Source organism: Scedosporium apiospermum (genome assembly GCF_000732125.1).
Source record: "Scedosporium apiospermum strain IHEM 14462 chromosome Unknown SEQ_SAPIO_0099, whole genome shotgun sequence".
Lineage (NCBI taxonomy): Eukaryota > Fungi > Ascomycota > Sordariomycetes > Microascales > Microascaceae > Scedosporium > Scedosporium apiospermum.
This window is the reverse complement of record NW_015971800.1, coordinates 991,699-1,012,152: the sequence shown is the minus strand read 5'-3', so window position 1 is coordinate 1,012,152 and position 20,454 is coordinate 991,699. Positions and strand designations below refer to the sequence as shown.

The 20,454-nt window shown below is 50.3% G+C and overlaps 4 protein-coding genes and 1 pseudogene across 4 annotated transcripts; 3 read left to right on the top strand and 2 right to left on the bottom strand.

Annotated features, from left to right (window-relative positions):
- Positions 1-298: 298 nt before the first annotated feature.
- SAPIO_CDS5733 (uncharacterized protein) lies at positions 299-5,155 on the top strand (the record flags this gene model as incomplete). The annotated part of the gene is made up of 3 exons (XM_016788000.1): positions 299-1,997; positions 2,075-2,369; positions 2,446-5,155. 3 exons carry the CDS (start codon positions 299-301, stop codon positions 5,153-5,155), a joined length of 4,704 nt encoding a protein of 1,567 aa, XP_016642315.1.
- Positions 5,156-6,828: 1,673 nt separating this feature from the next.
- SAPIO_CDS5732 lies at positions 6,829-8,223 on the bottom strand (annotated as a pseudogene; the record flags this gene model as incomplete).
- Positions 8,224-9,324: 1,101 nt separating this feature from the next.
- SAPIO_CDS5731 (Serine carboxypeptidase) lies at positions 9,325-11,166 on the top strand (the record flags this gene model as incomplete). The annotated part of the gene is made up of 3 exons (XM_016787999.1): positions 9,325-9,457; positions 9,518-9,690; positions 9,751-11,166. 3 exons carry the CDS (start codon positions 9,325-9,327, stop codon positions 11,164-11,166), a joined length of 1,722 nt encoding a protein of 573 aa, XP_016642314.1.
- A 1,899-nt stretch (positions 11,167-13,065) lies between these two features.
- SAPIO_CDS5730 (Ent-cassa-12,15-diene 11-hydroxylase) lies at positions 13,066-13,968 on the bottom strand (the record flags this gene model as incomplete). Its single annotated transcript, XM_016787998.1, has 3 exons — positions 13,066-13,408; positions 13,490-13,540; positions 13,928-13,968. 3 exons carry the CDS (start codon positions 13,966-13,968, stop codon positions 13,066-13,068), a joined length of 435 nt encoding a protein of 144 aa, XP_016642313.1.
- A 4,129-nt stretch (positions 13,969-18,097) lies between these two features.
- On the top strand, positions 18,098-20,148 carry SAPIO_CDS5729 (uncharacterized protein; the record flags this gene model as incomplete). Its single annotated transcript, XM_016787997.1, has 7 exons — positions 18,098-18,140; positions 18,206-18,210; positions 18,321-18,435; positions 18,490-18,643; positions 19,114-19,139; positions 19,376-19,741; positions 19,814-20,148. 7 exons carry the CDS (start codon positions 18,098-18,100, stop codon positions 20,146-20,148), a joined length of 1,044 nt encoding a protein of 347 aa, XP_016642312.1.
- Between the last annotated feature and the right edge of the window lie 306 nt (positions 20,149-20,454).

Here is a 20,454-nt window from a genome sequence, read left to right as displayed (position 1 = left end):
GCGATGGGACCTGGCAATTTGCGTCCTGAACCCTTGCCTTGCCTCGCTCCCATTCCCCCTGCCAATATAAATACCAACCGGGGTATTATCGTGGATACGCGATGCCGGTGGAATCCTGCTCTTTCGTTTCTTCCCTGGGGCTGAGAATGCCATTCACTTCCCTACGTTTCCGTCAATCCCAGAAAGTGAACACTCCGTTCCGCTCCCCTGGCCTGACGAGTTTAAAACCGCGAGACAAATGGCCGCTCCATATCCTAACGCCCCGGCAGGGGACCCGGAGCAGACTGACTTAGGAACCATGTGGCAAGAGGCGCTCATCAAATACTACGAGGAATGCGGTACTGATCTCCGTACCATCCACCCCTCTAGATTCACGGTGGCGCATATCGTCGCCGAGCAAGATCACCAACTCCTGCTTTTCAACCAATTTCGCCACGATAAGGGCAAGCTTGACAAGCTTAGGACCCTCATCTCAAGCAACTCCGAAATCATCCAGGGCGTCGCAACTCATATCGCCGAAGCTGCGAGCGCAGCCTTCCCCCCTAGTGCCGCGATTCTGACGGCCTTCAACTACGTTCTCAATGCGTCCAAGGCCGTGTCAGAAGACTACGACTTGATTGTTTCCTTCTTCGACATCATGAACTCCTTCCTTGAACGTGTATCGATGCTCGAGAACCGCATGCCCAACGAGTGGCAGTTCAAGAAGTTCCTCGTCAACGTTTTCTCCGCCATGTTGACCTTGAGCGCCATCGCTCGCAAGTGCCGCCAAAAGGGCCGTTTGAGCAAGTGGGCGAAGGCGCTTATTGATGGAAGTGACCCGAAGCTGAAGGCTGCTTTCGATTCGTTGCACATGCATCTCGAGCGCTTCGAGTCGGCGACCATGATCGCGACGCTGAAGCAAACCATTGACACGGCCAAGAAGGTCGAGGGCATCGGCCAGGATGTGAGGAACATCCATGCCGGGGTCCAGCAAAATCTGGCACTGTCGCAGCAAAGCTACATGGTAGGCCTCGAGACAAAGGGCTTCGCTAAGGATGCCGCCTTCACTAGCCACGAGATTCTCACTGTTGTCAGCCGTCAGGAGGAGCGCGGCGCTGAACATGCCGCGGGCTTGCAGAAGGTGGTAAGAGCCTTGAATAAGATGTCCGGGACTATGAGCGGCCAAGATTCTCGACTTGTTGATGCCGGTGCCCGCAAATCTGCTGCCATGCGCACACTGGAGAACCGTCTATCGTGTAACTTGGATGACAGGGCCCAGCTCACTGAGATTGAGAACGTATACGTCAATGGAACATATCAGTGGTTCCGCGAGCAGGAAATATATCGCGACTTTGAGTGCGGGAACTTGCCCCTGGTGTCCATTTCGGCCGCCCCTGGCATGGGCAAATCCTCGCTGTCTTACACTGTCATCAGGGCATTGCAGGATGAATATATCGGAGATCCGACGACCTCCGTCGCCTACTTTTTCTTCCGAGAAGATGTAGACGAGCTGACCACCGCGTCCCGGATGCTGCGCTCCTGTGCCGTCCAGGTCGCTCGCCAAGATGTCAAATACCGAGAAGAAGTCTTGACGGACCTCCAGTTCGAAATTAGGTACCCGGAAGATAACAACGATGAACTGAACAATGATCATCTCAGACTCTGGCAGCGGCTGTACAAGAAGAAATTCGACAAAAAGTCGTCCCGACGCCTTGTCTTGATTCTTGATGGTGTCAACGAGGCGAAAGAGGATTCGCGAAACTATCTCGAGGAACTCTTCAAAGAGGTTTGCGCTTCGAAAGACCTGAAAATCCAGATTCTGTACACGTGTGATCCGGGTATTTTCCAGATAGATTCCGAGTCAATTCCCGTGAAGAATTTCCATTTGACCAAGGAGCATCTGCTTCCCGACATCAAAACTGTCATCTTGGCACGGTTGAAATCCCTCAGTCGACTTCGCAAGCTGTCTCAAAGGACCAAGAAGAAGATTGTACTGCGCTTAACGAAGCAAGCCGACAGTTTGTCTCCCACCCAGATCTCCCCCCCCCCGGTCTTTTCTTATTACACTTGAATATTGACGAGCTGGGGCCTACAGCGATTCGCTACATTGATCATATGTTGCGCCGACTCAATCAGATTGGTCGGGAGAAGGCTGTTCTGCGAGAATTGGAGGCCTTACCCACTAGCACGGCGGATTTGTATAGAGTCCTCCTCGCAGATTGTCAGAAATCTCGGTCCGATCAGGACATCGAAGTCCTCCGCAGATTTTTTGCGTGGCTGGCGTATTCAAAGGAACCGCTGAGTCTCGGAGCTGCCAACAAACTGCTCCATTTTATCGCCAAGGACAACAATATCAGCATCGATGAGGAACTTGACCACCGATGTGCCAGGTACGTTTAAATTACGCGTCATTCACCCTTATTATTGGCCGCATGTAGTTTCAAAGCTAACCGTGATTCCATCAAGACTTCTTCGTCTCTCAAACTCGAATGAGACGGAAGAGAATGAAGACGAAGATAGCGATGCCGAGAGCGATAAGTTTGACGATGACAAGATAAATGAGAATGAGGAGAACTATCAAGAAGATCTCGAAGTATTCCTGAGTTTTCAGGAACGATCTCTTCGAAGTTATTTTCGACCACGCACCAACGCAAGCGATGACAAACTCCGAAGCTCGCGCTCGTTAGGACACGCCATGATTCTCGAGATAATTCATTCCATCCTGACTTCGGAGGATGAAAAGCCGAGTTTCGCACAGGTGGATCTTTCCTACTACGGCGTTCAATTTTGGATACAGCACTTGCTGGAAATCGAACCGGACGACCTGACCCAGGACGAGTTGGTCCGCACCATTGACTCCATTTGTGGGATCCTCTCTAACAGGGGAGGTTCCATTCGGAAGATGGAGGAGCATCTCCAGTACGACTTGGGTGTGGCCCCCTGCAGTATCCTGGGAAATACTGAAGAGTCTCTGGGCAAGGCGCTGACGTGCATTCAAAAATGGGCCGTGAAGGCGACGCAGCTTCCGTCTTCCTCCATCTCGGGCGGCACTGTCGCCTGGATGAGGCCGTTCGCACGCAATCCCAAGGCAATCCATATCAAAATTGCCGATGCACACGTCTCGAACTGGCTGGCGAGCTACGATGCAGATTGGGATTACCTCATTTATCGGCGCTTCGCATTCGCACATGAGGCGTTGTATCTGGGGCGCGAACTGCCGGCGGTACAGCAGAATGAATCGCTGCGAAAATATTGGGAAACTCGAGGTGCTGAGCCTAACACTCATATCTTCTCCAAGGAATCATTTATGGCGGTATCAAGGGCGTTTTTGCACATTGATATGACTGCACAATCATACAAATCCATCGGTGTCACGATGGTATTAGCTGATTTGAAGGACGAAGGCCTGGAGCAGCTAAGGCTTGGTGCCCAGAGTGCCGATACACCCCTCGATTCCTTAACCATCTTCGCCAAGATGGGAGATGCGATTCTCGACATTGTCGACCGTATGGAGCCACCGAAATCTCTGGATTCCAGCGGGCATAACAGCGCAGGGCCCAACGGAACGACGGAAGAGAAAACCGCTAAGCCGAATCCCAAAGTCGGTGCCCAGGAAGGCGCAGATCGTGCCAAGATGGAGGACGCCAAGCCAGACACTGGGAGTGACAATGAAGCAAAGACGAAGACATACGAAGATTGGGTCCATGAGGCCCTCGATGTTTTATCCTCTGCTCTGGGTGTTGTCGACAAGATCCCCCCAAGTGACCTTGAGAACCTCAGAGTGCAACGCACCATTCGGGAGATCTGGCTTATGAAGGCCCAGGCGGAGTTGTACCTCAACAACGCAACGAACACTGTGAGCTACTGCCATAAAGCGAAGGCGGTCATCGAGACCGACGAAAGGGTCACAGGACCCATCGCAACTATCGTTACCAGATTGGCCAAGATGGAGGAATGGGAGAAGCTAATGGACGTGCTCCGACCGCTATGTCTGAACAAGTACGATGTCTGGTACTACATTTACCAGTACGGCAACGAAATCGACCGGGCAGCTAAAGAGGCCGGTCGGGTCGACAACCTTATCGACTTATATAGGGAATGCGCGATGCTGGAAGACTTGCGTACCTGGCCGCTCACCACAATGCATGGTTGGGCTGCCTTCTACCAGGAGGTAATCGGCACGAAAGATGCAATCCAGAAGGCGAAAGCCATCCTGAACAAGATTATTGATGTGAGCACGGTCACGTCCAATATCACCACGGCATCTTTCCGTCTTGCAAACATCCTACTGCAGGAGTTCCGTACCACGCGTGAGCCAGCAGAAAAGCTTGCCGCATACCGAGAGATGCAAGCCCTAGTAAAGCGTGTCGGTGATATGATGGGCAGCGATTTTGATTCCAACCAGTCTCAGAATATGATGCCGCTGGTCTTGATGATGCGTAGGCTGGATGCTTATGAGTACCATCAGAGCCTCGATCGGATGTTCAAAGGCTGCATCCAGGCCCTTACGGACGAGGTGTCATGGAACGACAAGGGTAGTTTCCGAGCCCTGGCCAAGACGCTTGCAGTGGTTGGTCTTGAAGAGGATGCCCGAATTGCTGTTACCTGCCAAATATACATCACCGATATGGAAGTCCACAAGAAAGACCGTTCAATGAGCGAGAGCGAGCCTGACAGTGGAGACACGGGCGGCCACTCCGAGAAAAGTAATGGCGCATTGGCGGAGACTGGATCGAATGGATCTGGATCTTCCGAAAAGCATCGCGAGGAGGAGAAAAAGAACAGTGACGACAATGATTTCGCTGCCTCGGAAGTTGACGAGGACCTGGACTCGGCCAACGGCCAACTTGGGTGTGACGGATGCGGCGAATTGTTCTCAAACTGGCACAATGGCTCGTTGTATCTATGCTACTACTGTACCGAGCTCGACCTCTGTGAAAAGTGCTACACCAACCGCTCGGAAAGGCTGTCAGGGAAGCTCCCTCCAGATTGGCGAGTCATATGCCCTGCCGGGCACAAACACATCAAGGCACCGGCCGAGGGATGGAAGGGACTGAAGAACGGAGTGCTCAAGTTCGAGGATAAGGAGGTGGTCTTCCGCGATTGGCTGGTGGAGTTAAAAGAGAAGAAGTGGCCTGAGGCTTGGGAGAGATATTGGGATGGCGAGTCGACCTAGGAGAACGACAGTAACTGCCGAGTTGGTATTTTCATAGAGGGAATTGGAACAATTGGATAGGTAGATAGGTTGCCTTGTGAGTTAGGATTTGATGCAAGGTGGAAATTCTACATATTCTACACCTCTGTTCAAACACCTCTGTTCAGCAATTTCAAGGTTGGTTTTTCCTTATTCCAATCAACATCTACCACCTTTCTCCAGCAAGTGGAGGAAGGAACCACTGGCCTATGGATTCCATGTCTGCTTTTCTTCTTACCTTCTGCTGTCTTTCCATCTTCCTAGGCTTGCGCCAGTTACAGTCTATGTCTCCCCCCGTAGCTTGATTCATCGTCCCTTCCTAGGGTAGGCGATACCCTAGTGCTTTGTATCCTCCTCTCTAGCTGGAATGGCTCTAATCTTAAGTTGACCCATCCTCCCTCTTCATCATTGATCGCACGGTCAGCACAATCGCACCATCGATTCACACCATACACAGTTGAGATAGGTCAAGAAGCAGAAAAAAAAAAATGGACTTTATACAGACCCTCTATACTAATGCTTTGGACAGGGAAGTTATTCTCCTTCTTTTGCAAGCCTTCAAGGACTGTATCACCTTTATTTCTGCCTTTGGACCCATTTTGATAGAGCTTGTCTATCCTGAGTTCCTCGACGGCTTTACAAACGAATGGTATATTTCAGCCTTGGATTTGCTCATGTATCTCCAAGACTCTATGAAAGATATTTCATCACACAGCTTCGGTCGGGAATCTCTACTTCTGCGTCTTGCCATTAGAGGCTTGGTCTTCTTCAGTCCTCGGATATTTCGTCTTCTTTGTGGGTTGGTCGGACGTTGGGGAAGACGTGATTGAACCCCCAAGACATGTTTGAGCCTTCAGATGGAAAGGCTTCCTATTCCGCAACGTTCGTCATCGTATGGTATGTGTACAACTATTCCTCCCGAAACCTGCAAACTCATTGAACTCCCCGATGACTTGGAGGAAGACTAACTGGAATGTATGTCGAATCAGTTGCCAGGATCAAACGCGTCGCATGCTTGGGCCTAATTCTGGCACGTATTCTCGAGAGACTCGACCATCTTAAACCGGCCCTTACAACAACTTTCCTGTCTGTCGTCGTCGCCATCTTGCTTTATTGCCGTCCCACGGGATCTATTCGAGAGATGAACGGAAGCAACCCCCCAAAACAGGTCCCCCCGCGCCCGTCAACAGATCGGAGGCAATGTGATGGTGGTACTCAGAATCGGTGAACTTTCCCCTCCGACCCTCTCATGTCGAGAACCGAGCCTCTTGCGTCTTTTGGGGCAACTCACCTCCGCCTCGAGAATTGGATTCTAGCGGCCATAGCCGGTGAATGACGTTCCCCTAGATAGTCGTCGCGGGCTAAGATTCATCTATAATAGAATGGAAAAGCTGCCGTTAAGATTGAGGTATTATTCTACAATGGAGTGCACACCGAAGGCAGAAGACGCGATGATCTCCTACCTGCTATCGGGAAGCCGTTATGCGAATATCGTCGTTTATAGTTGCCGAATCACCCGTGTTGTCATTGCCCATAGGATCCAATCTGATAATAGACTGTACATAACAGACTCTCAAGAACACCAATGATCATGAACTCGCGCAGCCGGCCAATCGAGTCCGAAATATCGCGTGGAATTGTCAAGTTAGGGTCCGTCAATACTCTTGAAAGCCGAGTCCAGCAATATTATCAAATGATAATGGTTCCCTAGCCTCGAAGATACACCAGAAGTGCGCAGGCTTGACATAGGTCATAACCCCATCCTGGCGAGAAGAGGAACATGCAGCCCCCAACTCGTCGTGACTCGTACCCTTTGGGCCAGACTTTGGTGGATGGTGTGGTTTCCTCGGTGCCATGCAGTACGGTTCGTGCGGCTGACGCCAGAACAGTTCCGACTCATCTTCGTAGCCGCGGTCTACTTGGCGAGCCGACCTGCGAAGAGCTCGTGTCTCTGCTACGAGGCTTTCTTTGACAACGCAGGGTCGGTAGCCCGCACACCCCGCCACCATCAAGGTATTAAGCTCCCTCGTAACCACCCCGCCGTCGACTTGCCGTACTTTAACGGGTACCGAGCCCACGGCGGGGATGAAAGAGCTTCCCATATCGAGCGCCGCATATCTGACCCCATCTAACTCCAGAGGGGGATGACGCGAGTACTGACCCTCGTCCAAGGCACGCACTTGGCCCCGTACAATCCCGTCCTCGTCCCAAAGAAAAAGCCCCGCTATCCACCCCGTCACCCACTCATCTGAGCTCCCGCTCATTTCAAGGAATCCGTATTCAGAGACCATCTTGTCCCAGAAATTAACAACCTCTTCCGAAGTCGGATCATCGAAGGAAGCAAGGATATGCTTGAAGATGGGGACCAAGTCGCCATGGTATCTCTCAGCCTCAGGCCCCCAGGGAAGGATCTTATCCATACGACGCTGCAGCTTAGCCCAATCTTCCTTCTCACCCAGAAGCGTAATTCGCGGAATAGCACATGATGCGCATGAGAAAGAGTACCCAAAGTACTTCTGCATGCTTCCCATAAAGAGGACTGCGGCAACTGTTCTATCTTCAGCCGTCGTCGTCGAGAAATCGGGCATAATCCAATCCTTAAGTTCCGGGTCCTTGACGTTTTTACCAATATTGTCGGCCATCGCGTTAGCGAAGAGGGCATAATCGGCAGTCTCGATAGTGCCCTCCACCCCGACTACTAGTTCTTTCTTGTTCTTGTGGCTAACGAAGAAGTCCCTCAACTCTTCGGCATTCTTGTTGATGTAGAAGTTGATCTGAGAAAGGACACAGATCCAGATATCGTCGGGGCGGAGGACTAGGTTGTTGTGGTGCTTCCAGGCATGAGCAGCAGCCTCGATGAGGCCGTTCTTGCACCCAATCACACCTGGAGCGTCGGGTTGGGAGGAGAAGGAACTCGCAATCAGGCTGGCGCATTTGGCACTGTCGGCCCTGGATGCCGCATCTAGCACCTGTCTAGGGTCGGTGGTCAATGGTCGAGAGGCCGGCCACTCTTCCGGCGTCACGTCGCAGGTAACAATGGTGACAGGCATTGCAGATGCTAAACTTGTTGATTGCACTTATAAAGCTGGCAGACTATGAATGACTCGGACCTCATATGGAATGGGGGAACCATCATCTTGATATACTCCTGATGGCAACACATGAGAGCCATCTATTCTTCTACCTTGACCCAAGAGGATGCCTAATGCCCGTTAAACTACATATGTATGCTGTGGAACCAACGAGATAATATCATGAGCCAATCGGTAAACCACGAAGGTAGGATCCTACCCGGTGACTGAGGGAAGCTTGGGAGGTAATTGGCAGCCTCAGCTCGGTCTATTATAGCCTAAATTGCCCATCGGTCCTTGATTACGTTTCTCTATCATCAGATGATTCTGTCCGCCTTGAGGCGCAGACAGCCCAATTCTTGATCTCGTTGAGCGAGCAGTCAAAATCGTCGTGTGGAAGGAGGAGTATTTACCTATTCAGTCCTAGTCCAGGAGAACCGCGGCTTCCCAGATGTTAAAAAAAAAACCTGCCTGTCTGCAGAGCCTATATCGATACTAGTAAAGGCTCACCCGCCAGATGTGTCATGTAGGGGGGCCAACGTTTCCCATGTGGACGATGTTCTATCCGTAGTACGTCTAAGCGCTATCCCACTGCAAGACCACCCTTTCATCTACGAGCACCAGTTCTTCGCCTAGAAGGATGCTTACACCGCGGACCTGCAGACGAAACCTCTCGAGTGGTGTGCGTCCCTTAACATTGTCAATCCGGATGGCAAGTGTGTCATCGACAGCGCGTACTGTGAGATTGGATGCCATCAATAGCGGGATTCTGAAACACATAACATTATCATGCCGCAGCAATGAGCTGATCACCCTTCGATCTTGCTTACTTGTGGTAAAAGTAGGGCTACCGTTGTAATTAATTGATGGACCAGTATGAAAGCAAATCGATTCCCCGGTTCTCTTGCAATGAACCTGTCTAACCTTCATGGCCTGGCTCCTTTTCAGCATCCCACTTCTTCCTAGAGTGGTAAGATATATTCAATTGAGCCTGTCTTGAAGACGGCCACTCAAATGAGGATGAAATTTCCCCTCTTGGGCGATTGGCGGCAGCTACTACTTGCTTCTAGTGCTGCGGCCATGTTGGACTGGTCGCGACACGGCCTCAATACACTTGAAGGAGCGACCAACCCACTTGAGGTCCTCTCCCTTGGGAATCCTGCGCTGCGTCCTCGCCAGACACAATCGAGATTCCTAAACCAAAATTCCCAAAGTGGGTTAGAGGACGTCTAATGCTTGGAATCCTGGGCTAATTTCTTGGGAAACATATCAGATTTTGCGGTGAACGGGAGTTCGATCCCAGAGGTTGATTTCGACGTTGGCGAGTCCTTCGCCGGATTGTTGCCTATCAATGGGACGGACAATCGAAATCAGCTCTTCTTCTGGTTCTTTCCATCTACGAACCCAGAGCCCAAGGAAGAGATATTAATATGGCTCACTGGAGGAGTAAGTATTTTAGTATGGAGTTCAGCCTGGCACTGTTCCTTGACATTGACTTGCTCCTAGCCAGGATGTTCCTCGATCGGGGAACTTCTGCAAGAAAACGGACCTGTTCTATGGCCTCCTGGAGTCTTCAAGCCTGTCAGAAATAAATGGAGTTGGCACCACTTGACGAACGTGGTGTGGGTTGATCAACCTGTCGGCACTGGTTTCTCCCAAGGCGAGGTGACTGCGAGAAATGAATTCGACGTCGCTAGGCAGTTTATGGGGTTCTGGAAGAACTTCGTCGACTTGTTTGGAATGCAAAATTACAAGATTTACATCACAGGCGCCTCTTACGCGGGCTTGTATTGCCCATATATTGCTCACCAGATGATCGAGGCAGAAGATCCGGAATATTCCGATGTTGGCGGTATGATGGTCTTCGATGCACTTTACTCCAAGGAGGCGGTATCTCAAGATATCCCAATGGTACCATTCGTTGACTCCTGGGAGAGGGCATTCAATTTCAACAGGACCTTCACCGAACTCATCCATACCCGGGCCGGCGAATGTGGCTACACGCAATACCTGGAAGAGTTCCTTGTTTTCCCTCCAGCGCGGGAGCAGCCGTCAAATTTGCCCGGCTATAACGAAGATGGATCACCGAAGCCTGGCTGTGACATGATCAACCAAGTTTTCGCAGCTGCGGTTGAGCTGAACCCGTGCTTTAGCGTGTATTCTGTATTCGATCATTGCCCACGACCTCACGATCCACTGGGCTTCAGCGGCGGCTCCCTGATTGTGCGCCCCGACGCAGGTGCGGTGTACTTCGACCATCCTGATGTCAAGGCAGCCATTCATGCGCCTGCAGATACCCAGTGGGTCTTTTGCTCAAGCCAAGCGGGCCGGTCGGTCTTTGTCGATGGTGTGGACGAGTCCCTAAACGGGGGACCCGCTAGCCAGCCCGTTCTTCCTAAAGTCATTGAGACTACAGGCAATGTTCTCCTAGGTCATGGAGAACGAGATTTCGTCTTGACAACTGCCGGAACGCTTCTTGCTATTCAAAATATCACTTGGGGTGGTGAAAGGGGTTTCCAGGCTGAGCCCAACCGCCCCCTGTTTGTCCCCTATCACGTTGATCAAGAACTAGACGTCCTCGCGGGAGGAGGCATATTTGGATCCTGGCACGAGGAGAGGGGCCTCATGTACTTTAGCGTTGACGGAGCGGGACACTTCTTAACGATTGACCAGCCAGCCGTGGCTTTCAGAGCAGTTGAGATTTTACTTGGGAGGGTTGAGAATTTCCAGTCAACAAGTCCCTTTACGACGGATGGCAATGCCACTCAACAGCCCATGCTGGACCTGGGAGTTGAGTCTACTGGGGGTGTCGCCCTGCAATCGACGGCGGATCGATCGGAATCCAGTCAGGTTTCTCTTGGAATGGAATGGGTGATGGTAGTCGTTTTCCTTGGTATTTCTGTTTTTGATTTACGTGTGTGAATGTATCTTGTTCTTTTTCCTTTAGGTTTCAGAATTTAAACGTCGTCGAGAGGGAAGGATACGCCCCGAGCTAAATTGGAATGAGAGGCTGGGCGATGATGTTCTTCGAAAACACGTTGGAGACCCAACATATTCATAGCCTCATCCGATAGATATCTATCGTTATATTCACCCATTGTTGCCATGACTAAAGTGGCCTCGCGGGGGTCAAGCGTCATACCACCTCAGAGGCAGGCATGGTTGAGGGAATCAGAAGACAAAAATTGGAGGCAATGGGGGGTGAGGGGGTACTTCCAGTTGCTATTGTCCCTCCTTGAAGTGCGAAATCTAAGAGTGAACGGGGTTTACGGATCCGAAGCCCCTAAGGGACGGAAAGTTGGACAACGTTGCATTCATCTGCGCGGCGTCGGTTGCGGCTGATGGATCATGTTCCCCGACTTGAGTTCACCTGGCGCACGCGATGAAATATGCCTCATCATCCGGGCCGTTTCAAGGTCGTGTACGTATGAAAGCGATTTGGTGTAAAGATAAGTTCATCCCTTACTAGCAAGTTCTGACTGGATCATTTGCAACGGAGGTGGGACATGGAGAGTGCCAGCGAGGTGAGGAAGATGATGAGATATTGAGATCAAGAGAGGATCATAGTCTCTTACATCGCACCAAGGATCAAGGAAAATAAGCCAAAGTTAATTGCGAGGCCTGTGATCTGGGAGAAGTTCCTCTAGGCAAGTGAAGCTGTCCAAAACCTTGTTGGCAAAGGCTGATAACCTTTAAGAACATCAAAATATCAGGTATCCGCCCGTTTCCGAATTCAACGCCGAGTATCACTTTCGAAAACCAGCGACCCGCTTTCGTCGCATACTGACGATGAAACGGCTTCGAAATACCAAAATCAGCATGGGCTCCCTGCACTAGGAGGATACCTCTGAGCGGCTGAGCAATATGCTCTGTAAGCTCCCAATCGATATCCTATTTATCATTAACCGTCACTTGCCAGCGCTGCCCAGCGCCGCGCTTGCCCTTTCCAACAAGGCTTTATACAGCATACTCTATCCCACCAGGCGATTGCCGACTCTTTCTAGGATTGAGAGGATGGCTTTGCTCCTATGGCTGGATTTTAACGTACCAGGCCAATTCCTCTACTATCTCTGCTGCAAACTTTGTCCGTTTGACTCCTCTCTCGACAGTGGATGGAGAAGGGCGGATTTCACATTCTCAATGAGTAAATAGCCAACTGAGTGTTCTGGGCAGGGTCAAAAGAAAAGGAGAACAGAAAAATATCTAGAAGAAAACAGAGGAGATGAAAATGGGGCGGAATATATCGGTGTTTAGAGAGACACTTCGCGTCGCGTGATGCGGACGGCGAAGTCCTCGATGAGCCAGATACCCTGTAATCTCCATGTCAGCTATGGGCTTGCGCAAGGACGTGGTGTAGGAAGGTTCACGGCTAGGTCTACACAGCGCATTTATGAGCTCAACGGATGCTCAGGTCGGGCCATGGCGAATTTGAAACGTCTCGTGAGCTGGAAGTGATGTTAGTATGAAAAGAGCATTCTAATCCGCCTCCTCAACCCCCGGTACGGACCCGGCGACGCTAAGAGAGGGGAATGAGGAAAACAGTCGCCTCGGCAAATATCTTGTTGAGCTCCATGAAAGCAACGGGCTTGCCTAGACACTGGTACTTGCCAACGGAGAAGACGAGGTCTACTGTGCTGGCCATGTCGGCGAACCTGTCGGGGCTGACGTTCAACCACCGCTCAGGAACAACATGCTCGCATCCTCGCCAAAAATCTTCTTAGAGCGATAGATGCTGAAAGGTGAAGTTCCAATCTGGGTACCTCCTGGAATAGACTTTCCGTCGATGACTCGCCCTGAGGAGGGGCTTGTTTCAAGAGGGGGCTAGCAGTAGGGAGCCTTGATCCGGAGACCCTCCTTGATGACAGCCTGCAGGTAGGGTAATTGGCGGGCCTCGGGATCGGTGACTGGCGAGGAGATCTTGCCGGCCTTGATGCCCTCGTTAATCTCGTCTACCAGCTTCTTATAGGCATAGGGATTACTAAGGAGACGGAGCATGATGACGCAGAAGGTAGTGGCAGAGGTGTCGCTTCCAGCGACGACGTTCCGAAGGGATTCGCGCCGGGCCTCCTCTAATGTGAGCCAGTGATGGATGAAGGAGCCGAGCGTGTCGGGATAGTGTTGGGCGTCGGGACTGAAGCGTTCTGCCACTCTCTTATTTGCAACTCTTTTTTGTTTTCGTTGATCGAATCGTTAGCTTCCCCGGGAGAGTTCCAAACAGGGTAATAACATACTAGAGCTTACTTACCCGATGAAGGCGCCGAAGCCGAGCTTGTCGCTCTCCTTGGGTAAAATGGCCCTGGGGGGGCCGGAAGTGAAGCAACTTGATCAGGGAAGGTATATTGGCTATGACGAGTGTAACAGGGAAGAAGGAGTGAGTGATTTTGATGGAATCAGAGACGTCATAATCCTGCTCTATATATCCAAACGGTTGACCGAAAGCCAAGTCACTGATGACGTCGAGGGTGGAGAATTGGATCCTTTGGACGAGCCGGGAGATGTGTTCGTCTATGGTGCTGTTCATGGACCCGTTCTCCTTGCTGGAGGACTTGTAAATCGATTAGCTTCTTCCTCCTCCTCCTCCTCTCCCGCCTCGGTCGGACTTCCCTTTTCTTTCTCCCCTCAGTTTCTTCCCTCGGTAAGGATAGAAAGGAAGAGAGGTGAGATGGATTACAGATAAACTTACGTCTTCTGATGCATCCCGTCGTGTCGGGCTTCATCTTCCATGGAGGAAGAGTTGTCCTTGCCGGGCTCAAAGCAGAGCGCATTATACCGTAAGTTAATTGTGTTTCGGCGATAGGGATTGTGGAAATATTTTAATGTTGCTGCGAGCGTGCTTGGGGAATCGCAGGATCGAACATCTATCATGCGGCGTAATAATACGTCGGGATCATTCATGGCCAGCTTCTTTGGGGTCCGATGCGAACGAGTGATCCTAGGAAATTTGGTCGCCGTTAGATGGTTGATGGAATAATTCATCTGCTGTGTCGGGTGCTGGGACGAATCAGTTCTCCCCGCATCACCATCTTTCCCAACGAACTCTTGGATCGCATATGGTTGATTCCCCTTGCGGGACTAACATCCACAATTCGGGAAAGGCAGTCTAGAAGGTTCTGGGATGTGGGATAACCTCCACCAAGAGCGCAGCGTTTCGGAAGAGCGCGACCAAAATCCCGACAATGGCAGCAACGGCGCCGGGAAGGAGGGGTTTGGCGAACACGACCAAGGCTGATAATGGCATCGCTACGGTTTGGATTTTGGAGTATTCCTTTCTCTATTTGCTCCTTCTCTTGTTTTCTTCTCCTTTCTTTTGCCTCGCCCTGCAACCTTCTCCTCCCCGTTGAGTTGGCACTACCTTCGTATTGGCTCCCGAACTTTCTTGCTACGACCTTCAAGAAGAAATGAATGTTTCAGTTTGGCTTAGGAAAGGAAGGTGCGATTGGCAGGGATAGAGGGCGACGCGCCAGGGGCAGACTAATTAGGCCAGTGGTCCGGTTCCCATACATGAAAGGGTGGGCGACCAATTGGGTGCCACTGATAAGGAGTGGTCGCAGGACGGATGGGACGCGACTTGTGTCCATCACCAGAGCCATTGACCAGAGGGCACATCGCTGGCCGCAATGTGGAAGAGCTGGCTTTGCATGGAGACCGCCCATGCTGGGCCAGGAGAAGCGGCTGGATTAAACTTTTCTTTTTACTTTCTTTGCTTCTTCCCCTTTTTTTTTTTTTTTTTTCCTTCTCTCTCTTCTTTTTCTTTTTATAGTTTTCGAACTCTTTAGGAAGAATAGAGGAACTTCGGTATACCTCTAGCCTGTTGAACTGACCTATGGTTCACTTACACAAAAACCCCTGTTGGGTCGAGTGAGGTCAGGTCGGTTCATCAGCGACCTCTCGAGATTTCCGAGCAAACTACGTGATGAAAGCTGTGGACAAGACGCGGTGGATATGGATTTCTTGTTTGGCGCATGGTTCCATACCCGGGACGGTGGTACCTTTGCCGTGGGACTAGGAACATGTCGGGTGCTTGCAGACTACTGGACAAAAATCGAGATACCAACTCGCCAATCCACATCAGTCTACTTCTTACTAGGTAGTCGATGACAACATTGTTGACACTTTGTTGATCGATGGTGGAAAGGCAGAGGAGCTGAGATGGCATGGGTCTAAAGATTTTATTAGCATCAATTGTTCTGGGTGATCTCCAACCTTGAAGATTGATGCGCAACCTGGCAGCACAAGTATATGTATCTGCGGTCCGCAGGGAATGATAAGAAGTAGTATGTACTGGGGTATACATCATTCACGTCCTCTGTATTGGTGGCTGGCGGGCCGCCCTGGATCTTAAGCCGAATTTCTCGGACTCGCTTTGCCCTGGCACAGTCCCGAGCCTCCTGCTAGCAGACTTATCCGCGTACATTATGGCCCGCTCCCGGGTTTCCTTTCGTTTCTTTTTAAGCAGTCACGGAAGCTGGCAGCAGCGTGTCTACTTTTGGGAAGAAACGCAACCCGGGAAATGGGCCGCCAAGACACTTACCGAACCTATCCTCGGGCTATCAAAGTCACCCATTGCGCACAGCAACATCATCTAGAGACTGTCTAGCAATAGGTAGCCCATTCTTGAGAAAGGTGGGAGAGGATGCTTCGCTCATTTGGCATATCAACAAGGATTCCACATGCATTTATGGCGTGGTTCATGTGTCAACGACGGACGGTGAAGTTTCTCGGTGACCTTCAAGATCATAACCTTCACAAGACTATCCAGTCTCTCATTTCTCGTCCCCATAGAGTCATTAACTGCATTATGTACACTGAACAAGGCCAATTAGCAATGATTATGAATGTCTAATCCATTCTAACTACACACAACTCCAATACAAATTCAAATTCCAAATCAAGCTAGTTCCTGGAGATGGCAATGATGCCCTTCACTGGATTGTAACAGGAAGATTCCTTGTCCTTCTTCTTCGGGAATCGACGATGATCCCATGGCTTAGGGGCAACAAAAGAAAGCTTCATTCAGGACAAAGGATATTTCACGTTACGTCTGGGACGGCCGGAGACCAGAGATGGAGAATGTCCTTCCTTAGTCCTTTGCCCAGAATCACGACAGCGCAAGATGGGCTGAGCGAAGCCACTCGATTCTAAACCGCTCCAGTGTTCTGAAACAACCCCGGTTAAGGAAGTCACGGGGGACCCCGTCCACCTGAGCCCCCCAAACCAAGAGTATAAGCTCATCAACCTGGGCCTCGCAAGTCGCAAGAGCGCGCGCACGAAGAGAGCGATAGCCAAAGAGACAGAGTCCAAGGCCAGCACCGACAGCGGAAATGAGGGTCGCGGCTGTATTATGACGGGAGGGGAAAAGCGACCCGAGACAAAGGATGATCCTAGATTAGATCCCTAGTTATTACATATACCCACTAAGGTACGAACTAACACTATCCCCACTTACCAGCTTATTGTCTTCGTTTGCCGCCCCGGATCGTGTGCCCTGCGGAGGGCTTTGAGATGACATGTCATGAAGAACAGATCTCGGAGGAGAAAATCCCGATACCCAACAAGGCGCCACATGGCTATGGTAGAGGGAGATTGGTCCCCGAGAGGTTCTCCTAAAAGTTGTACGGCTTGAATTAGTGAACCGAAAAAAAGTTGATAGAAAGAAATAGGGGCACAGAGAGAGAGAGAGAAGGAAGGGGAAATTAGAGAAGGTGATCTCGTGGAAATGTTTGTGATGATTTCAGGTCTCGTCTTCTTCTCCGGGATCGTTGGTTACCGTCACATAGTGACTGGATGCAGCTTCTCAGAACTTTGCCGCGACAGTCAAGATAATGTTTCATGTGGTCATCTGCGGACCTCCTGCGGTACCCGTATCGAAACCAGAGCTCTCCTAGAGGTGTTCCGCTCTGTTGCTGCTTCCACGGACCTGAGATTCCCACAGGGTCAAGTTCGGAGGGATTGTCTCGTGACCCGGACTCGAGCAACAGGGCGAACATGGAGTCAAAATCGTTAGGGCCGCCCCCATCCTCGGGGAGAACAGGCGATTGTTGTCTGGTAATCTGTGCCATGGAGAAAATCTTTTTTCTCCCGGGGAAAACAGGGGAAACGAAGGAAAGAAGGTTACGGAAAGCTGGAGAAATGTGGGAAGAGTTCTGGGATGGGATTGGGAAAATAAGGAGAAGTGAATGTTAGGGTCGTCGCCTTCTTATGCTATATGATACATCCCACATTTGCCTAACGAAGAGGTAGGCCCTTCTTTTGGCCTTGATTGTAGTGCGGGAATGCTAGCTCTTCACAGTACCATAGTACGCTTCATAGGTTTGAAACATAATATGTTAAACCTTTGCCGTAGAAGTAAATAGAACGATGCACTGACTTGTTCTTTGTTAAAAAGACAAAGAACCGAAGAAGAATTAAAGCTGGCGTTGTCGCAAAATCATGTCTTCTGCCATAAGGAGGGAGAAAAGGAATTTCTCTCAACTCGCCAGTTTAGAAGACGATTTGTTTCGAAATCCTGCGTTTCTATCACTTCAGTGGCCTTAGATCACACAATTATCTTCTAAAGTGCAAGTTTATAATAAGATGCTAGGTCCCGAGCAGTAAGCCCACGATGTCGGACGCAACAGTGACCCGTCTGCCTGCATACCTCGACACCTTTATTCCAACATTTTTGATCTAAATCACTGCAATTTTTCCATTTCTAGCGATCTAAGGGTTTCTTTACACTTTCACTGAGCCGATATGGACACCTCCCACTCCCTTGGCGAGATGAGCGCCAACACATTCCTCGCACCGTCGATCAGCCTTCGTCTCCGAGTTTGGCATGCTGACAATGCACGGGGATGGTGCCAGGAGTACAACCATGGCCTTGCATCTGAATTCCAATCTGAAGGATTTAAAGATTGGTTTGTACAGCCGGTGCTTTCCCGGCAATCTAACGAAGCGAGCTATTATGACACGTATATCCCAGTGGAGGTATGTATTACTTGAAACGAACCCTTTCGAGCACCCTACCCCAACCTCCCCAACTGGTGTCTTATATTTAGTGGAGAGGCATTGAAACATACTGATATGGTGTTCTCTAGATTGAGTTGAAGTACAAACTTGCTACGAAAGACGCAAGCAACTTTGAGGACACCATTGATATCTTGATTTCGAGCGCCTTTGCGGTATTCCATGCGCGAGCTGTGCGGCCCATACGTAAGTTTTTCAACCAGATTGGGAGTACGCCCAATGCCATGGACATGCGCCCAGTAGGCGTGCCACCAAACATGCCGCACCATTGTCGGGAAAGGGTTGAAAAGAGCTGCAATTACCTCGAAATTCTCAACCTGCCCGAACGGGATTCTAAGATCGAGCATTTCATCGTCATACCGGATCGGCTCGAGGAGGACAGTTTGACGCAAGTGTGAGTTTCAACCTGCCAATCTCACTTCCCTTTCTATTTCTTTTCTTTTCTTTCCTTCTCTTTCTCCCTCCTTATCTTGTCATCTATAACCTCTATAATATTCGTCTGACATCAGAGTTAGGCTGCGTGCGAGCGCGGTTGTTGCCTCGACCCTGGGCTCCGTTGTACCATCCGGGCTTGTAGAATCGCTCTTTGGCCTAGGTGTTCTTCGGCATTTGAATACCTTTCAAAGGGCAATCGATTTGGTATGTGTTGCGATGACCTGCTGAGCTCCTCGATGTCTGGAGGGGGAAAACAGGCCCGAGCTTTGAACTCTTCACACTAATTTGGACTGTGAACCGAAGCTCCCAAAGGAATTTGGACGAACACAATCGGAACATGTTAACTTTGGAGACGAGGGCCAAGTTATGGAAGCAGATGCAACAACACCATCAAAACTTCTCAAACACTTTTCATGATATACAAATCAGACTGGCGGATTTTCTTTCGAGCGGAGGTACGTCCGGTTTTAGTTCTTCTGCTTCATTTGCAAGCTTTCTCTCTCTTCCTCTCCCCCGCCTTCCTCTTTTTTCTCTTCTCTTTCTCTCACTTTTTCTTTTCTTCTTTTCTTCTTTTCTTCTTTTCTTCTTTTCCTTTCTTTTTTTTCCTTCTTTTTTCCCCCCCTTCCCTTGTTTTCCTTTCTCTTACAGAGGTACTTCCTTGCTAACTTTTTACGTGCTAATGTCTATTTAGATCTTGGAAATCAAGACTGCTATTTTGTTGTCCTCGGATTCCGAGATGCCGCAGCAGAATTCGCTTCGCTGCAAACCCATCTGACAAGAATTCGGGATAAGTTAACCAAAGACTACCAACGGGACGGACACAACGCGGCGGCTAGAGGAATTGTCAGCATTGCTACCGGTCTTGGAGGTGTTACCCTTGGCCTTGCCCGTGCCCTTGGCTGTTTAAGTGGTGATGAAATCGCTCTAGTCGGTGGCAACCCGTGGGGCTCCCTTGGTTTATTCCTGGCGACCTCGGTGGTTGGAGGTTTCTTTGCAAGCATCGTCTACTTGGAGAGGCACCGCAAAGCCTCCGAAAAGTTGGAAGGCCTAAAAAATGGTGAGTAGTACTCAGGACCCCACCACCCTCGAGCGTTTCTTCCACTGACGGGGAGTTCTGCATTTTTTCTAGTGGAAAACGCGCTCTCGGCGGTCGCGGAGGGGATCAAAGAGGCCCAGGCTGCGGCTGTCAGTTTATATTGCTCCAGAGTCCACCAAGTACCCCTAGAATGCATGGGCCGAGCCAAAAGGGCTGAGATCTACTCAAGATTTGGGGTCTATCATTATGGAAGCAGCCTAAAATCGCCAGGCTCCGAAGATGGATCGATGAGACCCGCGTTCGAGCGGTTCACCGAGAAGGTGAGGGAGCTGTTCGACAGCATTGACAAATTGACGAAGGGTGCCCAGATCAAGGTGCTGCCGATCGGAAAGTCCGAGGATGAAGAGGAGGCTCTTTACCATCATTGACCTGGTTAGAGGAAGTGAGTCGCTCCATTTGGCTCCCTGGCCGGGAGTAGCTTTTTGAAGAATAATGTCAAATTGGGTGCAGAGCGAGAGGTAAAGCCATTATATTCATTTCAAGGCACTAGTTGTGAATAGCAATTCGAGATGGGTCGAAAATTATGGAGTAATTACTGAAGAAAGGATTTTTGTTCCTTTTCTTTTCATTCATTTATGTCAATGTTGTCATCTTCATCCAGCCCGAACAGTTGTGACCATTCGGAAGGGCACTGCTCGCTTGGACGGAATCCCTGAGTTCGTAACTAAGAGCCT